Here is an 11,531-nt window from a genome sequence, read left to right as displayed (position 1 = left end):
TGCTGCAGATTGTAGCTCCAAACACCACCTGTGAGACATGTATGAAAGGCAAGCAACATCAGACTTCTCGTTCATGCAGATCTATGTGGTCCAATTTCACCAGCTTCAAGTGGCCAGAAAAACTACCTGTTGTGCTTTATAGATGATTTTTCAAGAAAGGCATGAAGTTATTTTCTTGAAAAAAAAACAGAAACATTTTATCATTTCAAATGTTTCAAAACAATGGTGGAAAAGGAGAATGCCTATAAAATGGCCCTACATAATGTATGTGTTTTTACACTTTGCATTTTCTTCTACTTGAACCTAAGACTTATGTGTTGTTAGGTCAACGCTCTAACCACTTGAGCTATTCAACTTGTGTTGGCTCCTTTGCAATGATATACACCGATGCCTTAGGAAATTAGTTGTTGGAAGAAAAATGCAAATATAAATTATCCTAAAAATGGCTGGAGAGTGGCCAACTAAATGTGTGACTCTCCCTACAAAATTGTTGTCTAAAATTTTGGTGATCCATTCGACGTGTTTTGTCAAATGGTCAAACGAAGATTCTGAAATCGTGTGAATAAGGAAAAATTGTAAAAACTCAGGTTTTATCTAACACTACCTTCATGTATGCGACGTAGCCGAACACTCAGAGATGATGAACCACTGGCTTCTTGTTCTACCAATTCTCATGTGGCGTCTTTCTGTCAAGGCTTCGCGTTGGCGATCGATTGAGAAGATAGACGACCATCATTATTGCCTCTCCCCAGAACCTCCTAGGCATCCCGGCCGTCATTAGCAATTACCTTGGTGTCCCGACGATGGTCTGATTTTGGCGTTCCACCACTCTGTTCTGTCGAGGGGAGTAGTGCACGTTAGTTGCCGCTGCATGCCGAGCTCGTCATAGTACTTACTGAAGCTCGCTGAGGTGAATTCTCTACCTTGGTGTGCGTGCATCACTCGCATCTTCTTCCTGCATTCGGCCAATCCGCTCGCGCTTGAATTCACTTAATCGCCTCCACCGCCTCACTTTTCGCTTGCAGCAGATTAGCCACATGAAGCGGCTTTTGTCATCGACTAGTAGGAGGAAGAGGGTCTTGCCGTCTGGGGTCGCCAGCTTGATGGGCCCGCAGATATCGCTGTGCATGAGCTCTAATGGCTCACCTAAGCGATAGGATGCCTGAGAGGAAAAGGGGGTGTGCCATTGCTTGCCGATGAGACACTCGTCGTACAGCTTATTCACTCCTTCAATTGCCGGCAAACCGTACACCATCTCCTATTTGTGTAATTTTTGTAGAGTAGGAAAGTTCAAGTACCCATACCTTGCGTGCCACCTACAAGATACTTCTTCGGTCCTGGTTGAGAGGCTGACCGATTGCTATATCTCCAACTCCAGGATGTAAAGACGGTTTGTTGTGCGCCAAACTTGTGTGAGCAGCTGTCGTCGATCATCGCAGATTTTGAGTAGCCCGCACTCGATGGAAATGAAGCAGCTGGTCTCATCGAGTTGACCTAGGTCACAAGGTTAGCCTTGAGCCTCGGGATGAAGTAGACACAGGTCAGCTTGCGGTGTCGCGTCCTTCGATCTCGACGACGGAGCCGTCGATGAATTTCACCGTCCCGCGAATCCCGAGTTAAGCTCGGAGAATGTGGATCTAGCCCTAGTCATATGGTTCATTGCCCCTGTGTCGAGGACCCATCGCCGGTGCTCATGCTGCTCGCCCCTCTCGCCGAGCAAACACTTGCTCCTCCTTCAGTTGAATTGGCTCCCCAGCTTGTGATTAAATTGCACCACGTAATAAAAATATTCCAAATAAAAAAAACTTCTTATATCACACAAAAGTAACTATTTGTATCACAGAAAATACAAAGAGACCATCATGTGCGTGAAAAGAAAAGGTCCTGAATCCGGGATAACTCAATTTAAATGTGGATTGTATCTACACAATTTTTTTTTTTTTTTTCTATTTTTGGGGTTGCTAACTCAATGATAGAGTGCTCGGCTTTTAAGTGCGGCTAGCATCTTTTACACATTTCTATGAAGAAACAGATTCGTCCATACTATCGGTAGAGTTTGTAAGACCGCGACAGATCCTGGATGAGTGGAAGGTCCTAAAACGGAGATAACTCAATTTAAATGTGGATTGTATCTACACATAATTTTTTTTTCTATTTTTGGGGTTGCTAACTCAATGATAGAGTGCTCGACTTTTAAGTGCGGCTAGCATCTTTTACACATTTCTATGAAGAAACAGATTCGTTCATACTATCGATAGAGTTTGTAAGACCGCGACAGATCCTAAAAGGAATGAGTGGAAAAAGCAGCATGTCGTATCAATGAAAAATTCTAATTACCATACTAGATTAGGCCAAACCTTGTTTGAATGAATAAATGGATAGAGCCCTACGCTCCAATTATAGAGAAATTAAAAAGTAATGGGCCTCCATGCACAGGGTTGTAATCACTCGCTCGACGACAACAACTCGAGGTCCATCTTTGCGATATCAGCCTCTTAATTGCAGTGATGGAGAAGCCCCACAATATATGTATTTTCGTGCTTTACATTTTCTTCTACTTGAACCTAAGACCTATTTAACCACAGCTATTCAACTTGACTTTTCATAAAATCGGCTCCTCTGCAATGACATACGGATTAAACTTGGATACCACAAAAATAACATAGAGAAATCTTGGATTTGACTTTGCTTAAAAAAGCCGTTATATTATTTCTCATAGATTCACCTATTTAAATAATTATCCTATCCTAAAAATGGCCGAGAGTGGCTAACTAAATCGGTCTCACTTCGCTCCAAATGGCCACCTAAAAAAAAATTGGTACTCAACATGTTTGTCAAATGGTCAAATGAAAATATTCGATTAACTGATTAAAACATGTAAAACCTAAATAAGGAAACCTTGGGCTTTTATCTAACAGAAATCCCAAAGGAAACGACTGGATCGGTTGCTGAAACAATTGAACTAGTTGCTGAAAACGAAGAAGGAAAATCATGGGAGAAACAACTGAACTGGTTGCTAAAATAATTGAACCAGTAACTATTGCACCATATTTGAAAATAGGGGAGGGGAGAAATCAACATCCACCTGTATGGTTAGCAGATTATACTTCCAGTGAAGGCTTAAAGAAAGGCATGACTCCATTTCTAGTGTTCGCAATGCCGTGAGGTATGTTAGATTATCCCCCAAGAGATTGACAAAATTTAAAGATCGTGTTGAACATGAAAAAAAAATTAAATGTAAAGCATTTGTTTGTTTGGATATGGCGACTGGATGGAATTTCACTTATTTAATGCTTGATCATGCTTTAAAATTTGAAAAATCTTTCAAAGTATTAGAGGAAGAAAAATTAGATTATGTTGATTACTTCGGGGATCATGGAAACAAAAGAATAGGGCCACCAACCATTGATGATTGGAAAAATGTTGCAGTGTTTGTAAAGTTTTTGAAGGTTTTCTATGATGTCACTACGAAGATAAGTGGTTCTTTATATGTGACTTCTAATTTTTATTTTCATGAACTTTGGGGTATTCGAGAAGTTTTAATTCAGTGGAGTACAAATGTGACCTCTGTTTTAAGTAACATGTGTTCAAATATGAAAGTTAAGTATGACAAATATTGGGGCTCAGTGGAAAGAATTAATAAATTGATATTCATAGCAATGGTACTCGATCCTCGTTACAAATTGGATTACATATCTTTGCTTTTCGAATATTTATGATGATGCTATGGTTAAAGTGATGGTGGATGACAAAAGAATTATTTAATTTGTTTGCATGATTACTACAAGTATTATGATAATGCTCAAGATCATCATCAATCTGAATCAAGACTCACTCCTAAGTCTATGAGTATGGAGATGGACACAATTGATGAAGAGAATTTGAGTGGTTCAATATTAGTATTATCAAGATACAAACGAAGAAGAGAAGAGCAAAATTCACTCAAGTTAAAGAATGATATGGATCGATATTTATCTGACCCTAGTGAAGAACTCGATGATAATTTTGATGTTGGGCATGGTGGAAAGCAAATGAGTTTAAACATAGAGTTTTATCGAAAATTGCCCAAGATGTTTTGGCCGTTCCAGCGTCGACTGTATCTTCTAAATCCGCATTTAGTACGGGTGGGAGGATTCTTGATTCTTTTAGGAGTTCTTTGACACCTAAAACAGTGGAAGCTCTAACATGTACATCAGTATCATTAGTTATTCCTCAACAACATGAAGATTTGGAGATTTGTTCTAAGATTGAGACAGGTAACTCCAAATCTATTTATTGTCTATTTGTTAAGGTGTATTCTATATTGTTATATCACAATTTATATTTTATTTTCAGATGATTAAAGACCTTCAAGCTCCACCAATGTCATGCAAGAATAATTATTTTTCAATGTAAGTAAAATATTTGAAGTTACACTATGCTTTATCCAATCAATCTTAAAACGGTACTAACTTTCAAGATGCTATTTTTCTTTTGCAGGAATTAAGAATGCAATAGAGGGTTGGATAGTTTTAAATTTTTAGACATTTTGTTGAATGTTGTAACTTTGGAATTAATTCATTGAATATTCTTTACATATTTATAGGTGAATTTTTAGGCATTTTGTTGATTGATTATATATTGTGAATGTAGATAATTTAATTAGATGTGGTAACTTTGGAATTGATTCATTTCATATTTTTTACATATCTATAGGTGATAATATTGATGCAATTGAGAGTTTGATATTTTTGATCTACAACTTATAGGTAGTAATTGTTTTATCATTTTAGGTCGTACAAATTAATTTTTTTTATTTTTTTGGACCAACCCGAACCCAACCCGAAAATAGAGGGTTGGGTTGGGAAATTTTTTGGGTTGGGTTACCAATCCAACCAACCTGAACTTTTGGGTTGGGTCAAAAAAATCCTTCAACGCAACCCAATCCAGACCATGTATACCCCTACCAGACATCGGACGATGTGCCAACCTTCTCGTTATTCCTCAAAGGGGGGTAGACACGATTTAGTGTGCCAGTAAGAACGCTGGGCCCCAAAATGGGTGGATTTGGGGGCAGTCCCACATTAATTGGAGGAAGGAAAGATTTTCAGCAAGGACGTTGAGCCCCGAAAGGGGGTGGATTGTGATGTCCCACATTGGGCTAGTGACCCAAATGGGGGCAATAAGATGATTGAAGAATGGGGCTTTCTGCTGAGTATGGTCCTAGCAGAATTAAATGTTGGCCTACCCATTCCAAGTTGAAGGTTGAAGCCAAGACTACCCGAAGTTCATTAGTGTCGTGTGTCGACACTTCAATATGGGGAGATCTACTCGTTAAGTAAAACTAAGCTCATTTGACAAAAGCTTGTAGTTCCGAAGTGGACAAGACTGATGAAACAGAAAGTGCACCATGCGGAACCCTCCAAAGAACCGTTCACATTAGAGGAATAGTGTAAGTGGTTACAAGCAAAGAAGCCGAGAGACGAGAAAAGACAAGCGTCGGCCAAGTGCGAAAGTTGAGTAAAATGTAAGTCTTTATGGGAGGACGACCTTGCTGCAAAGAGGCTGTCTGCCAAGTGCGAAAGTTGAGTACAATGTAAGTTCTTATGGGAGGACGACCTTGCTGCAAAGAGGCTGTCTGCCAAGTGCGAAAGTTGAGTACAATGTAAGTCCTTATGTGAGGACAACCTTGCTACAAAGAGGCAGCCATGTTCGAGTGGGGAGAGTCGAATCAATAAGTCTCTCACCCCGTAAAGGTGCTCTAACATGCGAGCACACGTGTATTCCTTGAACCACCACCTTGTGCCTAAGGTGGATGACTCCACAAGAGATGTTGAGACCAGTATCCGCTCGAGAAGTGAGCATCAAGCTGAAAGTGGACATAGAGAAGTGAAGCTGCGAGAAGGTCGTGAGAAGTTCAAGTGCAACAATAGCCACAAGAAGGTGGAAAAATACAAAGAGTTGGCTGAAGGGTAATGCCAACAATTGAAGCGACTTTGTCAAAAGTTTTGACTTGACTCAATAGAAGAAGTGGTTGCGACGAGAAGATGTCGTGGTTGGGCTTACAAGCCCACCTTGTGCAACTCAGAGAATACACACATTGAGGCCAAGTTGGCCACAATAGGGCAAAGTGCCCCTTTGAATTCCATAGCCGTCTGGGGAGTGTCTGTAGAGAGAGTTAGCCTCACCCACAGCTATGGCAAACACTGAATAGCCATGTCTACGTTGCGAGTCTCGGTGGCCGATTCCAAGATGGGTGAACAACAGAAATAGGTCCAAAGGGGGATAGCCCGTAGATAGTGTGCACAAATTTTCGTATTCGTCTGAAGCACGTTTGTTTTCCAGCAAGTCAATAACATGTCGTCTAAACTCCGCTCCCATAGTATTTAGTACTGTGAAGAATAATATCGTGGTTGACTTGCGAGCCACACCCCGTGGGGTGTACCGTTATGTGTCACTAAGAAAGTATACAAATTGGCCAAGAGTAGTGCCAAGCCAAAGTTGAGGCAAGTTTACCCAACAACTGACCAAGTCAAGAATCAGAATATGGTGCCATATGACAAAGGAAAAGATAGAAGCATCCATTCGAACTTGTCCCCAAGCTGACGGAAGACCTCAGCAAGATGAGCATTATGACAAAAGATAGTCAGGTGCTTAATAATTTTATACTTTTCTGAAATACAACCAATTCTAGCGAGTCGAGTCAGCAACAGTTAGAGAGTTCGGATTGTCATCTAGATGATACTGAGATTGAGCGGGGGAGAATTTCACAATCAGTGGGGCGAATGCTCCCCGAGAAAGTCATCGAAGATGTTGACTAAATTAAGTGAGGGAGAATGTCACAATCTGCAATACGATTGTGTCCCGAGTAAGTCATCGAGGACGATAACTAAGTTAAGTGGGGGAGAATGTCACAACCATACTATGAAGAGAGTAGGTTGTGACCCTCACGTCATGACAAGCAAAGTGGCGTCTCTCAAGAGACGCCCATCTGGTAACATGCGGGCCAATATAGAAGAGTGTCATGATGCGATCGAGGAGGACGATGCATGATCCAACACACCACCAAGCGAAGTGGGCATTGAAGACAAGTTGAGACATAAGCAAGACAAAGACATTGAATAGACATGCAGTGCAAAGATAGGCTTGTTGAAGGGTCAGATAGGACCTCGGGCCTTAACCCCAAAAGTCGGGGTTTCGGAAGAAATTTGGGCATGCGGTTCGGGAGTTAAGTCCATCCATATGAAATATGAATGCTTGCCAATTTGGTGTCAATCAGACACCGAACGGACAATGCACGACATCTTATGACCGTTCAACAAAATCATGTCTACGCCTGGAAGATTGAAAATGACTCAAAATGTACTATAGGGGTACTATGGTGTTAGCTCTCCACCACCCTTGGGCCCTGTGGCCTAAGTGAGCTACCATGTGGCACATACGTGTGTTACAGTGTGAGCGAGCGTGCCGAGACGAGTGCCTCGGGTGACTTCCTTTGAAATGAGTTTTTGAAGGATAGTACCGGACGTCATGGGTATGCTGGTATTGCGCCCTAGCCCACGTGTTGGAGGTTGCTACATACACCCTTTATCCGGTACAGTATTCGTAAATGAATCGGCATGGGCACGGGAGGACCAATGCCTCGATAGAACCCGGATGGATGGATGTTTGGGAAATCTCGATAAGATGAAAGACACGCGGGCTCATTCTCAATGGCATGACCGAGCGAGTTATGATGGCCGACAACATCCCGAGACTCAGGGTGGCGTCAAGACATATGGACTCTGTCGATGAGGATCGAGATGACAAGATGAGATGCAACGTTGCATAAAGGTCGAGCCGAATGACTTGGCCTAGTGTAAAGGCATGTCGGATGTGTCGCAGACGATTGAACATGCAGGCACAGGCGGCGTGTGTGGTTGAACAAGCTTGGATTCCGCACAAGCGATGTTCGATTGGCGAAGAAAAACCTCTCCTAAAGTCCGACGAAGCCACGAAGCCACGAAACCGAGGTGAAAAATATATATGGGGCTTAATTCCCCTTAATGCTAGTCATGAGCGTGTCAAGATCACGACGCCGCACGGTAAAAAATGTAGGACTTTGACAGTTGGTAAGGTGTTAGAAACAGAGAGAGAAAACTGGAAAGATCAGAAGAATTTGGAGAAATCTTACATTGGTTAAGGTAGGGAATGATCATGGGTTTATAAGTAAAGGAATACATCTCAATTGGTATGAGGCCTTTTAGGAAGCCCAAAGAAAAGCCATGAGAGCTTATGCTCAAAGTGGACAATATTATACCATTGTGGAGATTCGTGATTCCTAACATGGTATCAGAGCCATGCCCTAAACTTAGTCATGTCAAAAGAATCCTTAAATATTGGATAAAGAATTGTGAGCCTCGAAGGTGTAGTCAAAAGTGACTAAAGTGTCAAACAAACGGTGTAATTTGTTCGAGGGCTCCAGAGAAAGGAGTCGAGCCTTGATTAAGGGGAGGTTTATAGTGTACTTTGTTATTGTTGAGGATTATTGGAAGCGAGTCCCACATTGGTTAATTTAAGGGATGATCATGGGTTTATAAGTAAAGAAATACATCTACATTGGTATGAGGCATTTTGGGAAGCCCAAAACAAAGCCATGAGATTTTATGCTCAAAGTGGACAATATCATATCATTATGTCCTATTGCCAACAGAGTGCCTCCGACCCCAGATTCCCCTAAGTTAGTCCCTCGAACACCCGTGCAAGAGGAAATGCCACTAGCTCAGCATGCACTCCCAAATGTGCAGAAACGAAGGAGTCACTGCCGCAGCTGCAAAATCGATATCGGTAAAAATGATGTCAAGATGCATTCCGTCATCTAGAAAGTTGAATGGTTACAATAAGAACCAATTTTTAATGGTTAATTTCATGTTCTAAGAAATCAAACCATTAGAAAACTAAAAAACCAAAGTTCTAATCAAACTAAGATTTGAAAACATCTTCAAATTTCCAAACACATACGATCATACATTTCAATTATCAAAACCATGACAAAAACATGCATACACCACAAAGTTCCCCAAATTATGAAGATATAAAACATACCCCAATTCCTCAAAACCCTCAAAAATCAACCTTGTAATCAATCAAGAAGCCCGAAAGATGTCAACTTTGAAAGCGATTGTTGTGCTGTTTTTGCTGATCATCTCAAAAACACAGAAGTCCGCAACTTTCAAGTCATTGTCCACAAAAAACTTCCTCCAACCACTTCTCAATTCAACCCTCCTTTTCATTTTTGGAGTCAAATAAGAATAGTAAGTAACGCCCCACGTTCTTCCATCTAAATCCTGAAGAGTCATCTCTGTAGGCTCTTCTATATGCCTCTCTGCAAATCTTCTTGGCACATTCTTTTCACAAGTAATTAAAAGCCATTATACAAGATGTTGTTGATGCAAAATTATACTAAACCCATCATTTTAAGTTTGCTTACAAGATATGCTCCTGACTGAATGTGTGAAGGATAGATCTTGCACATAAAAGAAGGGTTGGGAGTCATAGATTGGAAAGTAGTAGCTTTGGCCATCGCCCCCGCTCGTTCGCTCGTTCTCGTCATCAACCGCAACTTTCTCTTGTTGTTCATCAGTTCCATGGCGCCAAAGCTAGCTTTCCCAACTTTCAAATTAGGGTTTTTTTTTGTAAGTTGGTTGTTAATTAATCGGTGGTTGTGTGAAAATAAAGTGAGATACTAAAAGATCTAATAAAAATCCCATTTTTATCTTGGTTTGTAAGTTCTTCAAATGCTTATTTGAGTAAGTTCATTCGATTGTTTGCTAACATTGCCTATGCTTTAAAGCTAACGATGATCAAAATAGCTAATTTTACTAGATTAAAGAGGTAAAAAGTAGACACTTGGAAGGTTAAAAGAATTAAAATAGTTCTTCAATTAAAATTTGTGAGTCTAAGCAAGCTTAAATAATTTAATCTTTGTATGATTTATTAATCGTACCAAGTTATTAATGGGTGGAAAAAGTTCTTAATAGTTCAACATTTCGAGTAGAAGTTATTAGCTATGCATTTTTAAGAGAATAATGGTCGGTGTTTTTTTTTTTTTTCCTATAAATAGTTATTACTTATATGTTGTGCTCAAGATTATAATCTTATATTGGGTAATTAAAAAAAGAATATTATGAGTTTATAAGTAAGGAACACTATCCCTCTAATTACCAGACCTTTTGAAAAAATCAAAAGCATAACCATAAAATTTTATGTTTATAGTGGACAATATCATACAATTGTGGAGGTTCGTGGTTTCTACCATGGTATTAAAGTCATACCCTTATCTTAGTTATGTCAATATAATCCATATGAGAATTATACCCTCATCTTAGTCATGGCAATGGAATCCTGTCAAACAAAAAAAATTGTTAGCTTTGAAAGTTTACTTTGTTCGAAGGCTCTAAATAAGAAGTCGAACCTCAATTAAGGGGAGGCTGTTTTGGATCTTCTCCAAGAGAAGGAGGCTCGGGAAGACTGTATGGTGGTAAGTTTTTTAGGGCTCTAAAGAAAAAGTCGAGTCTCGATTAAGGGGAGACTGTTTGGGATCCTCTCCAGAAAATTTGAACGATTGAAAGAAAAAAAAAAAAAAAAAAAAACTTTCTACTCGTGTGATCACATTATTTATTTGTTTTTTTTTTTTTTTCCAACTTCGATTATTCGTTTTAGTGTGCTTGGATCGACGGTCGTAAGTAACTAAATTCTCATTTTGAAACAAGAAACATACCTTGAGGGTGAGGGTGAGAAATTAGGTGAAGATCATCAAAATTTGTCCCCATCTTTAGCTTCTTTTTTAGTGGATACTTGATTTCCGTAGCAGTAGGATCAAAGATAACGACATGGAAGCACGAAGATCGGAGTTCATATTTGAACACAAGAAAGTACTCCAATCCAACGTTGTAAAACTCTACAAACTTCTGCCACCCATAATCAAACCACACTCTTCCATCACTCTTTGTGACACCCACTTCCCACTCTTCCCCATCAGCCACCTTAAGCCTTGTTGGGTTATTTTCAAAGGCTTTCAGACCATATTCTCCCACAAACTTCTTCGGAATTTCCTAAACCAAATGAGAAGGATAAGGTTTGTGTTCAAATACATAACAACACATATAGATACAATAACTGTGCTTACAAGCTTTTGTTCCTTGAGAGCATGAGCAAGAACAATCTTAAAGAAATGGGGATTGTCGGGGGCTTTGCAGAGTTGACTGGAAGAAGCCATAGCGGGGAGCTGTTGTTGAAGAAATTTGGACATTCTTACTGTTCTTCAAATCAATTAATCCACCCTCGTGTTTGCTACTCGGTGGAGTGTTTACAGATAGCTTTTTAGCGGAATTATTATGTGTCAGTCCCATTGTGGGGATATTGAGAAATTGGGTGAACTCAAGAGATATACAAAATCTTCCTATTAAATGGATTCAACTCAAGTAATTAATGACTTCTTTTCAAAAATAATTTTAAACTTTTGGTTCATTTTGAAATGTGTATTTATTTGATCTATAGTTTTAAACTTTCAA

General features: G+C 39.8%; 1 protein-coding gene across 2 annotated transcripts; it reads right to left on the bottom strand.

Annotated features, from left to right (window-relative positions):
* Nucleotides 1-8,964: 8,964 nt before the first annotated feature.
* On the bottom strand, nucleotides 8,965-11,322 carry LOC111470376 (B3 domain-containing protein REM8-like). Of its 2 annotated transcripts, none has more exons than XM_023115940.1 (4): nucleotides 11,147-11,322; nucleotides 10,739-11,072; nucleotides 9,449-9,630; nucleotides 8,965-9,365 (listed from the first exon to the last, which is right to left on the bottom strand). In XM_023115940.1, the coding sequence occupies exons 1-4, from the start codon at nucleotides 11,267-11,269 to the stop codon at nucleotides 9,105-9,107; spliced, it is 900 nt and encodes a 299-aa protein (XP_022971708.1). In that variant the 5' UTR covers nucleotides 11,270-11,322; the 3' UTR covers nucleotides 8,965-9,104. The 2 variants fall into 2 exon arrangements, with proteins under 2 accessions (XP_022971708.1, XP_022971709.1); XM_023115941.1 differs by having other exon boundaries at nucleotides 11,183-11,322.
* Nucleotides 11,323-11,531: the final 209 nt, after the last annotated feature.

Source organism: Cucurbita maxima, unplaced genomic scaffold (assembly GCF_002738345.1).
Source record: "Cucurbita maxima cultivar Rimu unplaced genomic scaffold, Cmax_1.0 Cma_Scf00044, whole genome shotgun sequence".
Lineage (NCBI taxonomy): Eukaryota > Viridiplantae > Streptophyta > Magnoliopsida > Cucurbitales > Cucurbitaceae > Cucurbita > Cucurbita maxima.
This window is presented reverse-complemented; position numbering and strand designations above follow the sequence as displayed.